Source organism: Pseudochaenichthys georgianus, chromosome 1 (assembly GCF_902827115.2).
Source record: "Pseudochaenichthys georgianus chromosome 1, fPseGeo1.2, whole genome shotgun sequence".
In the NCBI taxonomy this organism is placed as follows: Eukaryota; Metazoa; Chordata; class Actinopteri; order Perciformes; family Channichthyidae; genus Pseudochaenichthys; species Pseudochaenichthys georgianus.
Genome location: NC_047503.1, coordinates 31,426,346 through 31,447,029, shown reverse-complemented (window position 1 = coordinate 31,447,029; position 20,684 = coordinate 31,426,346). Strand labels below are relative to the sequence as shown.

The 20,684-nt window shown below is 41.3% G+C and overlaps 1 protein-coding gene across 2 annotated transcripts in view; it reads right to left on the bottom strand.

Moving 5' to 3' along the window:
- Nucleotides 1-19,537, bottom strand: part of evi5l (ecotropic viral integration site 5 like) — a 32,065-nt gene extending 12,528 nt beyond the window's left edge. The window contains exons 1-12 of one of the 2 annotated variants that reach the window (XM_034083237.1): nucleotides 19,183-19,537; nucleotides 5,735-6,125; nucleotides 4,791-4,980; nucleotides 3,710-3,934; nucleotides 2,582-2,656; nucleotides 2,188-2,313; nucleotides 1,912-2,055; nucleotides 1,730-1,819; nucleotides 990-1,087; nucleotides 673-733; nucleotides 488-541; nucleotides 35-67 (exon numbers count right to left, since the gene is read on the bottom strand). In XM_034083237.1, the coding sequence (XP_033939128.1) occupies nucleotides 35-67; nucleotides 488-541; nucleotides 673-733; nucleotides 990-1,087; nucleotides 1,730-1,819; nucleotides 1,912-2,055; nucleotides 2,188-2,313; nucleotides 2,582-2,656; nucleotides 3,710-3,934; nucleotides 4,791-4,980; nucleotides 5,735-5,970 (1,332 nt within the window). In that variant the 5' untranslated portion in view covers nucleotides 5,971-6,125; nucleotides 19,183-19,537. The remainder of the gene's footprint in view (nucleotides 1-34; nucleotides 68-487; nucleotides 542-672; nucleotides 734-989; nucleotides 1,088-1,729; nucleotides 1,820-1,911; nucleotides 2,056-2,187; nucleotides 2,314-2,581; nucleotides 2,657-3,709; nucleotides 3,935-4,790; nucleotides 4,981-5,734; nucleotides 6,126-19,182) is intronic. The other variant, XM_034083246.1, reaches the window with a different exon arrangement.
- Between the last annotated feature and the right edge of the window lie 1,147 nt (nucleotides 19,538-20,684).

Genomic DNA, 20,684 nt, shown 5'->3' with positions numbered 1-20,684 from the left:
GAGGTCAGTGGGAAACTGGTTGGCAGTACTCTACCTGTATCAGTCTGTCTGCCAGAGCGGCACTCTCCTACAGCGCAGCGCAGAGAAACAAGAGGGTGAAAAGAAGAAGAGAAGAGAAAGTGAAAGACAGTAAACCACAACACAACCCCAGAGGAAATTCAAGGAAAGAAAGGGTTCACAGGTCAATCGTAGAGAAGTGTCCGTAAAAAAAGGTGTTTCAGAGAGCAGCAAAAGATTAAATTCTGCTGAGTGCAGGAACAGAAGGAAAGAAATTCTAAGCCACAAACGCACACACACACCAACGAGATGGCAAAACGACAAAAAATCTCACAAATGTCAACCCACAGTGTCTGTCAGTGTTTAACTAGGTCATTTCTGATCAATGAGTCCTGCGCTGAGCAATCCGGCTGTTACTCGCAATGACGCTGCAAACAAATCTGATTTATTTGAGCATTTAGAAAAGCTGGAATAAAAACCTGTCCCTTACCTTCTCTAGTGTCTCGATCCTCTGCTTCAGCAGCCTGTTTTCTGTGCGTAACCTCTGAACAGAGAGAGAGAGGCACATGCCATTTATATTGCCTATTTCTTTTTTTAATCTCACAAATAGTATTATTTTATATGTCCACATCATGCACAAATACATAAAATACACAAACAGCTGAGCATACACACCTTGATCTCAATTTGTTCCTCCATTTCTTTGTTCTTGATTGTGGTGTATTCTTTCTCAAGTCTAATAAAAAATAAACAAAACGGGATAATGCTAAGTTAGAGCAACACTTACATTTTTTTTTTAAAGTTTGTTGCTGTGCTTCGAACATAGAACAGGGATTTTGCTCTCTCAACACAACAAGCACACATCAAACACAGAAGAGAGTGTGCTGCAAAACGTCAGAATCAGTAAGACAGGAGAACAAATCCTCCTGGGCTACATGAGCCTGTCAGGTCTGAGTCTGACTGGTCGTTAGTTGAATAATGAGCACTCTTACTTCTTCATCCTCTTGGGGTTGTATTTGACCTGGTAGGCCCTGAGGATCAGCTTATCTGTGCAGCTGTCAAACTGGTGGGGGATCACCTTCTGGAAATGCTGCAGACCCCGAGGAAATAACAAGATTAGAGAGATTAAGACAGACAGAGATGCTCATTTATATTTTATACAGAAGCAGGCAACACAGGAGTTGTGAAGACGAGCACATTGGCCCGATTGATGATTCTAATTAGCTGACTTTCACTGTTAATAAAAGGTATATCAATTAGTTGCAGAGATTAGGTTTACATACACATTTATTTTGATGAGACTATAGATTTTTTTTTTTTTAAAAAGCAATAATTCTCTGGTAACAGATAGTGACATTTGTAGATGTGTTGCTTTCTTTGGCAAAAAAGATAATAAAGTGATTGGCTTTTAGGTTGAACATGTTTGTCAAACAAAACAAATAATTTGAAAAACTTACACAAAGCTATAGGGAAATTATAATGGCCTTTTATCACTAAAGTCATAAAGTAATTGACAAACCGGTTGTTCAATAATCAAACGCATAATCATTGAAGAGTAGTCAAAGATGAAGAAAATGATAATTAAAAATGGCTGTACTGTAGGTGTCTTTTATACCGCATGATACCACCAAAAATGTTGTGTTTAATTATATATCCCACACGCACGCTTATCAGGAGAAAATTCACCTGTTTGGTCATTTATTTGTTGTTGTATAAAGCTGCAGCAGCTTACCTGCGACATGCCCTCCATGTCCAGCTGAATGAGGTCAGTCTGGTTGTACTGCAGGATGGCCAGGCCCACGCGGAAGATAATCTCTAGGCCCTGCAGACAGGACATCATCTTTTATTATGTGTGCTCAGTAAACTCAGAGAACAGGTTAGTGAATTATAGACAGTCAAAAACACGTTTCCTACCTCATACATGAAAATATCGAAGATGCGGGTGGCGACAGGAAGAGGGAGGAAGGTGAGGAAAAGGGTGAGGAACCAGGACGAGGCATACATGGAAGTGTGGAAACTCTGGGATCGAAAATGGACATTGAGCTCTGGAAGTTGCTCCTGAGGAATAGAAGGAATATGATTAGAAGTCTTGAAGGACATCAAAACTGAAAGTGATGTGCTGAAGATATGAGTGAAGGATTTGCTGCCTCTGTGTGGATGAGTGTAACACTGCAGGCCTCTCTTCTTTACCTGAAGCAGATACTCAAACTGGTAGATGCAGAGGCCCAGCTCGGCCATGCTGGGTTTGAACAGCTCCCTCAGGCGGTACTCCTGCATCAGACGCACAAAAACACAAAACGCCTCCTCCTCAGGCATCTAGGAGGAGGTGAGAGGGGTGAGTAAAGTTTCCTCATTAGGTATAAAAAAAAATACATTGCTTATGTTAAACAGTTTGTTGTACAGTGGGTCCCATAATTCCCTGCTAACCTCTAGACCAACTCAAAATCCTGCTGCATAATAAACAGTTTTTAGTAGCAGAGAAATCTAAAGGGAGTGATAACAACGAACCTTAGACATACTGAACTGAGCCTTCAGGCTAAATATCCTCGTTATTGATGAGTTTCATGACATATTTAATCATTACCTGCATAAGCAGCAGACCAACGATGAATGCACTGCCTTGGCAGTAGCCCACCTCTCGATCCACCAGAGAGTATGCCTGAAAGACACAAAAACACACACATTAGTTTTCAGATGTGTATTTATAGAAAGCAGCACAGATGACATCTGTAATCCAGACTGACTGTGAGCAACAGGATCACAAGTCACCAGAGGTCCATCCATTTCCTGTGCAGCTCATCTAATAGGAAACTTGACTGATGCGGAGCTGCTCAACAAGCTTGTTTCCATGACTGCAAACAACAAATGTGTTCAATGCTTCGTAAACAAAATGACATTCGGAAGCCTGGAACACGCACAATGGAGGAGTTAATTACAGCCCTTCAAATCCTCACAGTTCAATTAGTCTTTGTCTGAATGGCTACAGGAAGAGATGTTTCAACATGGCATTCTGATTACATTCATTACTATAATATAAAATAAATGATCAATATATTTAAGAGAGCTAATGAAGATCAACGCTAAAGATGTATGTATTTATGAGCAGGTCCTGTTTTGTTTGTATTGTAAAGATGCGTGGACATGCAGGCAAAGCAACACACATAATTGCTGTTAACGCACAAAGAAACACGTGCTCTGAGGGACATGACAGTCTGCAATTAGCTATTTTAAATGTAAAAAAAAGAAGCTTTACAAATGTTTCATGTATTCAACACATTGTTCTTGGTACGGATCCCTACCATGATTATTTCTATATAAATTAAATGAGAGTAATGATACAAAAATTATCATACAAAATGTGAATATTGGAATTGCAATATCAGTCGAAATAATTATATATTTTCTTCTAATACCGTCTAGCAGAACATTACTTGATTTAGTAAATGAGTAGTATTTAAAACACTGTACCAACAGTCAAACACACACACACACACACACACACACACACACACACACACACACACACACACACACACACACACACACACACACACACACACACACACACACACACACACACACACACACACACACACACACACACACACACACACACACACACACACACACACGTGGAAACAAAGACACAAAAGACACCGTGTCACCTCTTCATAGCTGCTACTTATCCGACGTGAGATGCTGCCGTGCTCACCTTCATGACGTTGAAGAGGACTTCCTGCCCCAGGCTGTCCTGGCCTTTGAAGAACTCGTGCTCGGGGTAGGTGCGGGCGATGTCTCTGCGGATGAGCTTCTCGCACGGGGACGACATCTTTAGCAGCTCCGAGTACTGGTTCTTCACCGGCATGTCGGTGGCGTTGCCCAGCAGCTGCCAGACGATGGCCCGGAAATGGTGAGGGATGCCTTTCCTGATCAACTCCTGCAGGGCAACGAGACATTCAAGAGGATTAATACTACTCTCCTTTATGTGGTGAGGGACACAATTCGAGGCATCACTTGAGGATGAATTAATCATGGTATAATGATTTACATATCTAAATTACAATTATGTTATAATTACAGCCACAACAACCACATTAAGAACACTTATCATAATTACTTTAGTTTTTCTCAAGTCCAACATTAAAAAGAATCACGCCTTTCTAAACGAGGTGGTTTATCTCCGTTTATCCCGATAAATACATTTGAACACAAAGCCAGACTCTTTGTAGGATTTGAAAGCAGTGTCATTTTTGCTTTGTTTGACTGCTCTCCCATTTTGCCCTGACTCATTCTGCTATCCCTTCTCTCATCCATCTTCTCTTCCCCTGGGTTTCTTTTTTTGTCACAGAGGACATAGAAAGACACAGAGAAAAGGAGGGGAGAGAGAGAGGATGAAGAGAGAGGGGTATTGGTGCAGTGAGGCAATTATTGTGTGGCAACAAACTCAAGACAATGAACATGAAGGCTTTTCTCCCACAGCTCTGGTCAGCAAAAATGAACCCTGGGTTCTCAGAAAACACAGAGCTTCAGAAACACATGTGCACACAGCTAAAACACAAACACTGTGAGCTTATGACTAAAAACTGACAGATATAAATGGCCAACCAGCATGTTCAGTGAGTCAGGGATTTTGTTCAACTTCCTGTGAAAGAAGATGTCAAAATAAAATGAGGAGGATGATAATCTTCTTTATGATGCTCTCATTTAAAATGATATCCAATGACTAATTTTTCAGAAAATGTCGCCCGTGACAACATAACCTTTCATTTGTAATCTCCAGATCTAATCCCCACCTTCAGGAGTTTGTCCTTCTTGCGTCTCCACTCCTCCCACTCGTTGACGATGCGGCCCCACAGAATCCAGGTGTCCTCCTCCAGGTGAGACAGGTTGGAGGAGGCCGAGGAGCTGGACACCAGCGAGGATCCACTGTTGCGCCGGGAGCCGCTCATCGACCGCATGGACTTGGAATCAGCCTCCAACAACCTGCGTGAAGAGAGAGTTCATGAGGAGAGGAGCACACAAGACTACAGGAGAGAGCTTGTCTAACACAACCTGGTACACACACGGGGAAGCTTTGATGCGCATTAGGAGTCACGGCAGGCAGATATCACACTGAGGCATGAAGACTGTGACAATGTGAGGGTCAGTCCAGTTAGTGCACAACCTTGTAGAGGATCCAGAAGGCTCAGAGCTGTTTAGTTTAAACTACAAAACCAGCAGCTGCCCGATTAGGATACTACTCACACAGCTGACCAAATCAATGTTTAAATTGACAAAAATAAACACCTTCGTATACAGGTCTCCAATGCTGCCTTGTCCAAGGTAAGTCTATCTTTCTTAGAATTATATTACAAGTTCATTTGAAATGGATACATATCTCATATGCAGTAGTACTTATTCTCTTCATACTGTGCAGAACAATAAGACAATATTGTAAACAAGGGTGCTGGTTACTCATCTAACTCGCCGCAAGAAAGCAAATTAACATATCTCTCAACATGTTTTTGCCTGTAACTCTTTTTTAGTAGTTTGTATCCTTGTTGTTTGTTGGAGTCTGAGTTAGCAGGAGGCAGAGATGATGTGATTGAAGAGAGCGCTCTTTACCCAGAGGGTGTTGCGGCCCACTGTGACCCTGAGCACCACTACTCTTCAGTATTAACTGGTTGATCTTGCTGATGTCCAACTATTAACATCTTGTTTTTGTCTTTAATAGTTAAACACTATGATCTGATCTCACCTGTTCTGCTCCTCCAGTTTGGCCAGCAGCTCTAGTTCATCTGGACTCAGGTTCTCCGAGTCTGCAGGAGAGGCTGCTGGTGCCGACAGCGTTGCATCATGGGAAGATGAGTCCGGGCTGAGCACCGGGCTTCCAGTCGATGGTGGGTCCTGGTCCATGCCGGAAGGGGAAGAAGGGCACTCCAGATGAGGAAGAGCGCTACCCTCCCTCTCTGGGCTGATGCTGGGTATGGACATGGTGCTGCGGGTGGAGCAGGGTGGGTGAAGCAGGGTGGGTGAGGAGAGACACTCTTCCAGTCTCACTGATGGTCTCCCTCCTCAGCGAAGCCTGGCTGTCGCCTGATTGGCCACCTGGCTGGCCGTGGACCCAATATGATTAGAGGTCTTCAAACCTGTCATGGAAACAGAAAAAGCTCAATTAAATTACAGACCACAGATAATTTATTAAAATAAATCATAGCAGTGGATCATAACCATAACCATAACATGACTAATATTCCAAAACCCAAACAGCATGATATGAACAGCCATGATCAATAGAAGCTGTGAAATGAGAATAACAAACAACATTTGTATTATTTATGAATCAGTTGATTTAATCTATAACAGGAGTCCAGGACCAATACCATTTACCAAAGCTTTCGGTGACGTCTTTAAATTATGTTAAGCTGTCTTAACTGAAACTATTTACTATGATATAAAAGACAGAAAAAGCAGCAAATTCCCACATTTGAGAGGCTAAAGAGTATAGACTATAATGATGTAATGTAATATATATATTTTTTTATAAATACCATTGTAATGGTAGACAACTCTCTATAACAGTCTGCCACGTGATTTTGAATACTTCAGTAAAATATAGATTGGGCCCCTAAAAGATATGAGATTTCTTGTTTGGCAAGCTCAAGCAAACATATCACCCTGGTCAGATCCACATTAAGCTGCCAACATGCCGGCCGCTCCACACCCTCACTCCATTAACTGCTTTGAAGGAGCGGCTCTTCGTCACTGTGATGACTTCATCCTGATGAAAACATCCCTCACTGCAGACACACTCCGCTACCAGAGAGGTGTTTGTCTACAAACTGAGATGAACAGTTACCCAGTGATGCTTAACACGGAAACAATGTTGTTATAAACAATGGTGATACTCATAACTTCTGTGTAGTATTTATTTCTTCGTCTTTGTAAAAGGGAGTGAAGGAAGGAACAGGTCAGCTACACTAAGTGAGCTTATCCATACTGTACACTTCATTCAATTAATATTAGACTGTACAGCTTCCAAAAGGACTGAGCCATGCTCATACGTCATAAGTAATTAACATGCACGTAAAGATAATATATAAATCCAATTAATAATAGAGTGAGTTCAGATGATAACGCAGTGACAGAGCTCATAAGCCACTGACCACAATCAGGAAAGTTAAGGGAGATTTTAATTGTTTTCCTTCTCATGTAAACCAGAGAGAGGTATTCAAAACCATAAAACAGTAAAGTAGTGTCTGTTTGTGTCTTCTTAAGTATGTTGCTTGAGGGCATATAAGGAACATATATTCATGTGATATGTGCAATATTTAACTTGCTAATGCTAGACAGCCCATCTTAACCCTTTGCTTTGCTTTACCCATCATATTCATCTTAATAAATCCATGAATTATTAGGGTACAAAGAGGATATGTCATACATGCCAGAGGTAGATTTCTCAGAGCTTTGCTGTTGCATTGTATATGGCAGTTACTTAAGCCTATCACCAAAAGAGAAATAAAGACAAAAGGTGACACACACACACACACACACACACACACACACACACACACACACACACACACACACACACACACACACACACACACACACACACACACACACACACACACACACACACACACACACACACACACACACACACACACACACACACACACACACACACACACACACACACACACACACACACACACACACACACACACACACACACACACACACACACACACACAAAACGCTTGCAAGCTCTGCTTCTTTCTCAATCTGTGCTGCAGCAGCAATCAGAGAGGCAGCAGAGGAGGAGGTGCAAGTGGTCACTGGAGAAACTGAGCCCAAAGGCCAAGCTACTGCTCTGTAATAGGGAGCGAAATGTGGAGCTGCAGTCTCCTCCCCAACTCTCCCTCCTCTGCATTACGGAGAGCAGCTCCTTCACAGGGGAAGCCTGTGGAAATTACCTCTGGCAACACACTCAAACACATCCATACACTTTTTCACCAATGATTTTCAATGACTTTTCCATGACCTTTACCTAATTTTCCATGATCAAACAAATGTACTCTTTCTCAGTGGTACCACTGAAAATGGTTTATTTGAACATGGAACAGGAAAATAAGGTCTGCGAAACATGTTGTGCCTATCTAAAACAAATCAAATAGTAGGCTTACTAGCTTCTATAGGCTAAAGCAACTAAAACCTCTCACCAGCAAAATACCTCGTCAGTTAAATGCCATTTTACGTTTCATTACTATACGATACAGTCTTTATTATCATTATATTTCGGCGATTAGATAAAATATAAATTATATTTCATGCAACTTTAGTTACATTTCCATGACTTTTCCAAAACTTTGGGAAAAATATTGTTTTCCATAACTTTTCCAGGGCCTGGAATTTCCATGACTTTTCCAGGTTTTTAATGACCATAAGAACCCTGACATATACTGTGGAAATTGATGTGAGATATTGTACCAAAGAACTGTGATACATGTAAAAGGGCAGAAAGTCTTGTTGCAATTTCCAGACACTAAAATAGGTCTGTTGAGTTTCCCTGGTAATTATCAAATAGTAGCAGTTAAGTGAATACTGTTCAAGCAATACCTGTGTTTGTGTTTTATAGTGATTTCTCTGTTTTGATCCTTTCATAAATGTGAGGACTAAAATGGCGAGAGACAAAGGGCTGTAAAAATAAGTTTTATTGCAGTGGGGGAGGTCGAGGTATGCAACTCCACATCAGAATGTCCTGATTTTGTCTGGGTGAGTAGATGGGGTGTCCTTCTATCACCCTGCAGTGAGATGAGTCTTGCATCAGGGAGAGATTTCGTTTTATTCTTATCTAAACACAGGGCTGATAGCTCATATATGGGATTTCAAAGGTCTTTTATTTTGAAACTCCACATCAGAATGTCCTGATTTCTTCTGGGTGAGTAGATGGGGTGTCCTTCTATCACCCTGCAGTGAGATGAGTCTTGCATCAGGGAGAGATTTTGTTTTATTCTTATCTAAACACAGGGCTGATAGCTCATATATAGGATTTCAAAGGTCTTTTATTTTGAAACTCGACATCGGAATGTCCTGATTTTTTTTGGGTGAGTAGATGGGGTGTCCTTCTATCACCCTGCAGTGAGATGAGTCTTGCATCAGGGAGAGATTTCGTTTTATTCTTATCTAAACACAGGGCTGATAGCTCATATATGGGATTGCAAAGGTCTTTTATTTTGAAACTCCACATCCGAATGTCCTGATTTTTTCTGGGTGAGTAGATGGGCTGTCCTTCTATCACCCTGCAGTGAGATGAGTCTTGCATCAGGGAGAGATTTCGTTTTATTCTTATTTAAACACAGGGCTAATAGCTCATATATGGGATTTCAAAGGTCTTTTATTTTGAAACTCCACATCAGAATGTCCTGATTTTTTCTGGGTGAGTAGATGGGGTGTCCTTCTATCACCCTCCAGTGAGATGAGTCTTGCATCAGGGAGAGATTTCGTTTTATTCTTATCTAAACACAGGGCTGATAGCTCATATATGAGATTTCAATATGAGATTTCAAAGGACTTTTATTTTGAAACTCCTTACATTTTACATTTACTCGTGGTAGTTATACGTAGTTTGTTTTAAATAATTATTGATCACATTATATAGTACATATTTCTTAATTTAATATGTTTGGTTTGTTTTTATAGGTGCTTTTGTTATTGACCGAGTAAGCGCTGGGATTTTACCGTAATGCTTCTAATATTCGCGCACCCCAATATCACGTGCGGGCTGGCTTGACTGTGTTTTCCCAAGTGGAGGCTGGCTTGACCGCAGTAACCGGCACATGAGGAGGAGCCAATTGAGGGTACATAACGAGCCGACGTGCGTGTTTGGGTCTCTCTCCTGCAGACCCGAGAACACAGCTGTTTTCTCAGAACCTGTTTTCTCCTGCTTGTTACATTACCGCACCATTTAATTAAAGTACCCATTTGAACCTTATGCCAGAGACTCAATTTGTCTCTTTATTTCAAGCTTCTCTCCTCCTGGACGCGAGAACAACGAACACAAGCTAACACCAGCTAATAACATGGACTCTGGAATAATGCATATATTGGTACTTCTGCAGAGGACAGAAATCCCAGACACACAAAAACAGTAGTTGCCAAACAACAAGAACATTAATTGATCGACAAATTCCATATTGAATAGTCCATGCATTAGAGAAGTTAAAAACAATGCAATGAAGAATTGATTTTGGTCGTGTAATCAACCATGAAGGTTGAGAGCAACATACAGAAGCAGGCAGGGAGAGCAGAAAAATAGCCTGCAGGAGAGAAGAGGAGGAGAAGAGAATGACAACAGTCTCTGCACAGGGAAACACTGCATGGGAAAGGAACAAGGAGCACATTCATGCACAGAAAGCAGCCCGATCAAAAGAGCCATTAATGAGTCAATGAGACCAATCACATTTGTAAAAGGGCTCCGTCAAAACAAGTAAAATCTTATAAAACATCCTTGTATCAAAGTTATTCCACACACACACAAGGTAACATGGCTTTTCCCTGCTATGGTAGTTATTTACAACTCACTACTCGTCTGTGGCTGAACGACTGCAACAGACGGCCTTTTCTTAATCTAAATCATCTGACATAAGGTTGAGCCTCAGGCAGTGATGCATCTGCTAGTCACATTTTCACATCAATCCTGGCAGGGCTTCATTTATGACAAAGTGTTTAACTGTACCAAACACTACACCTCCATCTTAATACCCAGATACCCTTCAATGACTGGACAGTAGAGCGGGCTAATGTTAACTATCCTGGCCAGTCTGGGATACTTTAAATCAAAGAGAGAGAAACACTATGATGTTGATGAGGCTGGCTCTTTCTTGACAGTGCTAACATTATTATTGAGGAGAGTCTCAGATCAATATTGGGATTAAGCAGAGTGAATGAGTTTTTACTCAGTTGCCAAAGCCATCATTGTTATTTCAGTTGGAAGTTATATCAGCGATAGAGAGTCATAATCCATCCAGGAATTCTGGGTAATCGTTTGCATTATTTAATCACAATTCTTACATTATCTATATATTGTCTGTGAGAGGAGAGCGCAACATTTTTCTATCATTCAATGGTCACACTTGATTATTTTAAATGGGACTAATCATGGCAATTGCATCAAAAGAGACCAGATGAAATCCTGTGTATCACAATCAACATTAACTAAACCTTAGCAAACCGTATCACCTTATATCTTAAATGTAAAACCAAGGACATAATGGCCTCACATATCGGCCACTTGTTTGTTATACTTGGCCTGGGAGAACATTTTTTATTCCTCAGAGCGCTGACTATCACAGGAGTTCTCACGCATTACATCCATATCACATTTCATTTTTCCAGCAGCCATCCAAGGTTTGAATACTGACAAAATATATATCAAAACAGTCAAAAACAACAACAATCTGCAAATGGTATTTAAAATCCACTACATTTTAGGTGCAAAAAAGCAAAAACATTGGTTATGCTGCTGGCTGTGAGGTCCGGATTTCTTAAAAAAAGGACAATAGGTTACAGTAATATCTGGTTGCTGAACTGCATTTAAAACAAAACAAGTGCCATGAAAGCAGCTCAAGCATTGGCCTTTTAGCAGCTGGAGTACAAAAGACACGATGCTTCAAAGAGATTTCAGCTAGTCAGCAGTGTCACTGTGGTCAGACCACCACACTGTAAAAGGTGTGAGTCATGCAGGAGATCAGCAAAGTGATCCTAAAGTGGAATTTTTTCACACATGCACGCACACGCGCGCACACACACACACACACACACACACACACACACACACACACACACACACACACACACACACACACACACACACACACACACACACACACACACACACACACACACACACACACACACACACACACACACACACACACACACACACACAGGCTAATGGAAGGACATTGTGAAGGTCTTGGACAAAACAAAACAAGCCAGGTTTTTGTTGGCTGTTGCTCTGTATACGACAGCAGGCTCCCTCTAATGTCATTGTGTACTTGGGAGAAAATGCAGAGGACTGTGAGATAAAAGGGAGTCAGGGGGAGAGTAATTGTAATCCCTTTTAACCTGTTAAGCCCGTTGGACTTTACACGCATGCTTAGTGTGTGTGTTACATGAAAGGTTACTGTTTTAGCATGTCTTCCTGCCTGGTCTGCCATGTTTAGTTTCACCTTGGCATGTATGGGAGAGATGTGTTGTTGAGTCCAGCTGTGTGATAGTTGTATGCCTAATTTTGAAAGTTGTATTAGTCTCTCCTTGAATGATATCAACACGCACAATTATGCTATTGTGTAAAGTCTACGCCTGAACGCATCCAATGTGAGCTCTCACTGTCTACAGACACAGACAGCGCTATTGTTTCCGGTTCTCACCACCCTGACACGCAAAATCACACACTATCTCCAGTTATCCAACATGAACCCACATCCACTGTGTTCCTCTGTGTTTTGAATGTTGTAGCCATGTTTTGCATGCAAAGCCTCAAGCTGGATGTGTCTGATTTACAAAATACTTTTCATCGATGTAAAGAAGCTTTCACGGTCTCCATCTGGGCTTGGAGACGTTGAGCCACCCTAAGGCAATTAAAATAAAACAGAAACCCTTTGATCTCCCACCTAAAGCAGCTCCATCTTATTTCTGTTCTGCAAAATAAGCAAAGACATACAGTAATATATCACATGCTATCACAGACATTCTTAGACGTAAATTATTACCCAAGAGGCCGAAAAATAGACTGGAAAAACCTCACCAGCCATTTATAAAGGAAAAACAGACAAATCAGCTGGTTTTCACAGAGATCCCGGCCCCTCTCATGTGTCACCCCCTCTCTTTTCTCCTGTCCCCCCCCGTCTATGTGTGTGTGTTTTACCCTCGGGGCCTTCCATCCCTGAAATTAAGGGCACCCTCTTTGTTAATCCGAGGCTGCTAACCTCGTTGTTGTTCCAGCTCATGATTTCATGTTTTGTTAGTGACACGTGGGCTGTTCATTTCCACGCTATTCATCTACTGGACCGTCCATCCTTGTGACCGCACGTTGCTCAAAGCGTCTCATTGTAAAGGAGGGATGTGTGTTTACAGATACTGCTGCTCAGAGCTCTCCTCTTCAGTGTTTGTGAAAGCAATAACTGGAATCAGGGTGACTCGATTAGCTCAAACCGATTAATGGAATTAGGTCTTTGATGCACTGATGCAGACATATTGACAAGTTAAACAGACGCCACATGTAGGGCACAAAGGCAATGGAGTAGTAAGTAGTTACAAATCAATTTGTTTAGAATAAAAGGCAGGCTTTTAAAAGACCTTACAGCATTTGACTGACGTGGAGGAAAGTAACCTATAGAACACCTAGTAGGGTAATTTGAGATACTTTCTTCTCTTTTATGCAAGCTAAAACATATACTTGTACATTTTACAAAATGTAACAGCAATAGTTATTGGTTACTTCTACTATAAGGTTTAACAACACATAATGAATGATACTTTATTATAAACTAAACAGACCCCACACCATGGTATGGTAAAGATTAGCCTCACCTTAACTAATTAAATTAGATTTGTAGTTAAACATTAATTTGAAACTTACATATCACTGCAAAAATGTATCAAACAAATCTGCAAAACTTGCATCATGAGTATTTTGTTCCCTAAAGTGTTGTTCTTTACCTAAAAGAGTATTTAGAGTTGCACTCCTATACCATTGTTGAGCTCACAATGGACGGTTTAAGAAACAAAATGATCAGAATCAATGAAATGCTTCATGTTCATGTCTCTGTGTTCTGGGAATGTCAACCCAATAACCCATCAGCCTTCCAGCATCATCATTACGGTAACAGCCATCATGTACGCAGTGTATACAGTTGAATATGGAGATTATAATTGGTAGCTCATTTATATTTCTACCATGCAACAAATGCATTCTGGGATTTTCAGATGAGAATTAAGGATGACATTAAGCCTGAATGAGGAGGAGACACATTTGGTTCAATCGAAGCGACACTGACGACCAATGTTTTCCAGACTTTGCTCCTTAGATCTACCGACAATGTTCACTTTATGTGAGTAATGCTTTCCTGCTCCAAATGTAGTTAGTATGCCTCTCCAGATGAGTCGGTTCCTCTGAGTGCCACTTTGAGAGGAAATTGTCTAGAAATAGCCATCCCCACAACCCATCAATTACTGTCAAGTTCAAGCAACTCACTTCTTTTCCAACAATGAATGGCCATTGCTTTGCTTATATTTTGTAGCTAAAAAAGGCATGATTTAACAACTGCAACATCCATTTATCAAGCACTAATCTCAAAACTGGATTACATGAGTGTGCCATGGAGGATAACTGCTGCAAACATGAATGTGATGCTAAAGCTATGACTGGCATTAGTTTTACGGCTGCATTAATTACATTATCTTTTAATTTGATGCTGACACAAATGCTGGTGAGTAGCTGAACTGCCTTTTGAATTAGCCATTGTGATGACACAAATATCTACAAGCATTATAAATGGCTGTGTAAGGGGAAAACAAACACTACTAATCCACAAACAACTTCTCAGAAATGAAATCCATTTGAATATTGTGTTTGTTTAATTTTAATGCAAAACTAGCCCAGGACTCCTTAGGAAATGATACAAACTAAACCACTTCTCAACCTCAAAAGTCTGTTGACATCTAAATGTGTTTACTCCAAAGCACCGGCTTTTTCACGGCCCATCAGCTGACTCATCACGTTACAGGTGGACTGTGCAAAGGAAGCATCATTAACCGCTTGGTGTGCAAAACAGGTTTCAAAATGCCCGTCTCTCTCTCAGTCTTCTGTGTTGTTAATCATACTACCACATGTCCACCCTGCGATAAATCATTTCCTCGTGTTCGTTTTAAACAACACCGTGACTTGGCCGATGAAATGCTCCGACCTTTTGTACAGAGAGGCAGCATGTCTGCAACCGTCCACCTCTTGAATCACAGATATCTTGGTAATTATATAGCCATACAAAATGATACACATTATAGTAATGCCATCTGCTTATGAATTATGAGTCCTTACTGTTTAGTGTTAACCACTAAAAATGGTCCCAGCAACAGTGGTGGAATGTAACTTATTACATTTACCCAAGTACTTGAGTACTGTTTTGCATCCACTTTATGCTTCGACTCTCACAACATTTCAGGGGAAATTACTGTTCTTTACATCCATTTATCTGATATCTTACATTTATTTTCAGATTAGGATTATACGTAACAACGTCGTAATCGTATACATTACACATGTTGAACCAGTGTTTTCCAACCATTATCAGGGGCCTTAATGCACGGGCTGACCTGGGCTGAAGCCCAGGGGCCTACGGAGATCGGGGGCCTATCATGAGCCAAAAAAAAGAAAGTTTTTTATTTCGGATGTTTTTTGAAAATTTTAAATAAACAAAGTCTTGGCTTTCAGAATATGAAACTTTTATTTCCAAAATCACACGATAAATACATTTTTGAAGCTTGTAAAGGGAAGAAAAATATCTTCCCTGCGTAGTATTTTGATCATTTGCTCCGCTAATCAATCAGATCGATGTATTTCAGAGATTACTCTGAAACAGTCAGTGGGCACCACTTAACAGCCAATCAGAATGAGAATATGTTTCACATGTGACGTATTCAAATTGCGAGTGATTGAGTGACAGATGAAGGTTGTTTAGGAGAAAAAGTTTGAGAAGAAAAAGTTTGAGAGTGGCGCTCGGAAAAGGAAATTGTTGAGGGAAAAGGAGTTTCGAGACAAGCAGCTATTACAAAAAATTCCGAAGTTTACAGGTTATTTTAAACCTGTAGGCCAGGATGAGGAGGAAGGACAGATGAGTTCGATATGTCACTCATCTGGAGGAGAGGACAAGGCGCGCGTAGAGCAGAGTGGAGAAGTGCGATCACAGAGCCTGCCGAGGCTATAAATGACTTTGATTTGTTGTTTAAATAGGGGGCCTACAAAACCTGTCAGCCCCAGGGCCTGATGGCAGGTTAAGGCGGGCTTGGCTGTGAACCATTTCAAAAATCTGTTTCTAATTGTGATAATCCTTATCACATTTCAGATGTGTTGTAAGGTATGCATTCGTGGATAAGGACTCACCACATATCACTAGGAAGAACAAGTACTTGTACCTTTGATACATCAGGTTTACCTGCAGAAGGGATCTGAGTAGTCTGCCTAATGTTTGCCTAAGGAAACAACGTTAGGCAATGCGACATATCAGCTACTGGTTGAGTAGAAGGGAAGGTAATATCCAGAGTAGAGCTCCTCTACACGATTATAATGGCCCTATATGCATATTTCAGCCTCATTATTGTAACATAAATTGCATGTTGGATTTTGAAATCCAACCTGCAGCAGTTGGAAAATGAGATCACGATTCAGTCAGGGTAAGATCTGCAAGGCCGCAAGGATTCAGTCACAGATCTGCAGCCTGCATGAACAATGGCGTAGAGAGAGGAGCGCTGCAGTCGTAGTGAGCAGCAGGTCATCAAGTTGCTCCATGTTTCCATGTGTCAGCAGAGAAGATGAAGTGCAGTGCACAGTCAACAGTCGACCCACAAGCCAGCCAGCTAAAACAAGCCAGAGCCACGCAAGGACTTGATACTGTAGGCTCTCTGGGACAATATTTAATTACACAAAATCAACTTTTAAAACAGTTCAAATGTACTTTGAACACCTTTTGTGTGGATGGTGCTGCCTTTTAGCACAGGCAATATAGTCGAGGTGGATGAGAGAAAACGGCACAATAATCGAAATCAGGCCCCTGATATATTAAAGAGCTGATTGTGGAAAAAGTAAATTGATCTAAAATTATTTGATGACTTTTGTATTGACTAATGCCTTGTTTCCTGGTTCACGCTTCTCATCTGCTCATTTCTTTAGTGCTATTGGTCTCAGAAAAAAAGACTTGGGGTAGCTTGGGCTGCGACATATAAAGGATCACTTGGTAATTAATTGGTGGATGAGGCCTTTATTTTGTACTACAACAAAAAGACTTACAACGATATCACACTGCACCCTTTAGTCAAACAGTCACTTAGCACAAGATAAAACATCAATTACTTATTCATTTACGATACGATACTGATTGATATTTTGTGAAAAGGCTAAATCTGGTATATTTCAGATAGTCGATGTTTTCAAGCATTGAAGCTGAAAAATGGAAAACTTGTATAAACAGTGTTAGTCTTTGTAATAACAGCACAGCATGGGATAATTATTGTCTAACTGCTGCTGCAAACGGCAGTTAAAAAAAAGAGTCATATGATTGATTTTTCATCACAAGGTTTCTTGTTGACATAAGATAGTAGTGGAGTCGAAATTAGAACTAATTGTAAGCTCAAGAAAAGATAGTGTCACCCTTATTCGAACAACTTATCAAAAAGAAGGCCTTGTTTAGGACAACATGCTGGAAATCAATCAGTCCATCTTTGTCGTGACCTGTACATGTGGCTCCTGTGTATATGTCCCTGTGGCACAGTAGCAGACAAACTGTAGAGCTCAGGGACACGGCTGCAAGATGATATCCCTCCTCCCGTTCTTGCTGGAGGCCAAACCCGCATGCAGACATTTAAATCCACGCACGCACGCACGCACGCACGCACGCACGCACGCACGCACGCACACACACACACACACACACACACACACACACACACACACACACACACACACACACACACACACACACACACACACACACACACACACACACACACACACACACACACACACACACACACACACACACACACACACACACACACACACACACACACACACACACACACTATTAGCTTACAGGCTCTCACACGGGTGAATAATATGGCAACAGAGTGCATAGGAAAAGGTTAACTGGAATAGTCTGGGTGTGCTTGTTGCGTGTCACAGATAGTATGAAGTATGTTGTGTGCATGGGATCTGATAAAGAAGTTTCGAGGCAAACAAGGTCACCAGGATGTGAGAATCAAACCTATTTCCTTGTTGGTGTAATGTGTGAGATGCCTTTCAAAAGTTGAGTGGATTTCACAGATAAACTTGAGAATAATATCACTCTCATACAAGGAAATGATTAACCCATTACTTGGTGGTATACATGTTCTTAGTCATGGGGAATTTAAGTGATAGTAGTCAACAGAGTAAGGTGATTAATTTCTTGAATGGTTTTTCCCCACTGTTGAGATAAGAGACATGAGAGAGCTCTTTCATTTTGTGAAGTCAGCAGTATCCTTAATCTCTCCAAATCATTATCCCAGAAGCTGTGTCAGTTCCCTACAGTTTGTTACACTTGTGAGGTTTACAGTATATGTGCCTGGCCCAGATTAAAAGCACAGTCATTTGAGGAAGTGTTTTTTTCAGTACTCAGAGAAAGGCTGGCTTCCAGTCTTACAAGCCAAACACTTAAAAAGGGATTTACTGCTGTTGACACTCTTGTTAAGATGGATAAAGTAACCCCAATGACAATTTTAGCTACAGCAAGGAGTCCAGTGTGTGGTGTATATCAAGGACAGTTCCACAAAAACCTGTATAGAAACACAGAGGTGGATAATAGCCCCTCTGCTGTCACAACAGAAAATAAGCCATTTTTAAAGGTGACACTGGCTCCTACAGTGTGCGGTGCAGACCTGGTGAGCCTGTAATCCTATTGCCTGGGTTGTTGGGACATGACAGCTCGTTATCCCGGCCTGCTGTGGCTGGAGAATGCCTGAACAACAGGCCTATGCTCTGCAGTCCACTCATGGCTCAACATCTGTGGCCAAAATGACACATAACCGGCATGATGTGCGGCAGCAAATGTCCCGGCTTCCCTCACCAAAATACGCTTGTGTAACGACATTAAAAATGAGATCGCAAAGATCTATGCCTTAGCAGTGAATGCGGTTTACAGCCCAATGAATGGGCCGTGTCTCCGCTGGCATGCCGTACAGTGGAATTTTTCCCTGAGATAAATGGAGCAGACGGATGCTGTTGATGGAGCTCCGAGAGCCAACAGTGTGTTGTTATGTGGGCCTGTGCAGTTTTCACGTTGAATTTATACAAATGAATAAGCTATTGGGCCCGTAAATAGGTTCCACACGATAACATTGACATCCCATTCAAAAATAAACACCTCAAATAAACAAATAAATGCCTACCTGGACTCCCTTTCCATAATCAGAGCGGTGCGTTTATAGTCGCTCCAACATCTGCCCGTCGTAAATGTCAAAGGTGTGTTTGTTATCGGCTAATTAAAATCTTAATAGACCACCGAGGACAAATGCAGGGAGACGGTCCAGCGCAGTGCCATCGTCCTGCCGCCGCTCAACCGGGAGCCAGCGCCGCGTCGCACAGCTGGAGAGGCCCGTGTGTGGGACTTGAATTGAAGGAGGACAATATTTCCGTAGAGATCCGCTAAAATATCATGGCAGCCGTTCGATGTAGCCTGTGGTTCAACGGGGATATGGCAAAAACGGTAGCATCACTCATTACCGTGTAAATCACACCGAGCTGACGTCCTTTGCCTTCTGCTAAGCACCAGGCGGGGCGCACCAATCAGGTGGCAGATTTGGATTTGATTGGCATGTCACAGGCCAATGGGCTTTTCTGGCTGCCAGATTCCGTTGGATTGACAACACAGACAGCCAATCAGTGTTGAGCTTTATTTAGAAGGAAGGCAGGGCCTGCAGGTGTCGTACAGTGGTGTAAGCTTTAGGGGATTTCTGTGCATGGCAACTAAACGATTAATTATGTGACACAAATGTATATGTTATAACTTATTGTGTCAATCTCTGGCTCTGTGAGATATAATGTCATAACAACTAACTGTAGTGTCATAACTACAAGCACCTGTATTCTGTATTGCTATTTTCAGTGTCATTTCTTTAAAAACAATTACTTTGTGTTCTTTTTTTGCTACAGTGATTGTATCACTAACAGCCAACATTAGTTGTAGTGGTTCTGTGTAAACTGAGTTGTTCCTAAGATTGGCAGCAGGTAGCATATCACTGCATAATGGTGAAGGAAGGGCATGTAGTCCGATGTAGTCCTTTACCTCAGACAAAACAAAACACTGAAAAAATGCAAGAGACACATATTACAATAATGCAGAGTAGTCCCCAAACCCTCAAAAAATACTTTGTCTTGTCATTTTTTAAATGTTCTTTCGTCTCTGTGTTCATGGTTACAGCCCACTCGGCGATATTGAATTTAGGATTAGACTTCAGGCACAAACAATTTAAAAGTTAACAGCTGAAGCATGGATTTCAGGTATACCTTGTATTTTTCTCCAAATGCAGGTCAGGAAATGTTATAGCCTCAGAACCTAGGTATGTGCCTGCATTTGTTGTCCTGTAATGAACATAACAGTGTTGTTAACCCAGTATGGGACATTTAAGAAAGTAATACTCAACTCCCCTTTTTCTGAGGGCTGAAAATGAATTGGAAATAAAGATTTGATCCTGTGACCTTCCACAATAGTAAAAACAATTATATCGTATGGTAAGAGAGCATCCTTAATCCAGTTCTAATTAGTAATAGCAATGCTTTTTTACCTTAGGCAGGCCTTGAGGGATATTCTCTGCCTTTGTATTGAGGCCCCTTATGGCAAACATGAGCATACTTTTAAGTACAGCTATCTGTCCCTTGCCCAAATGGGTTG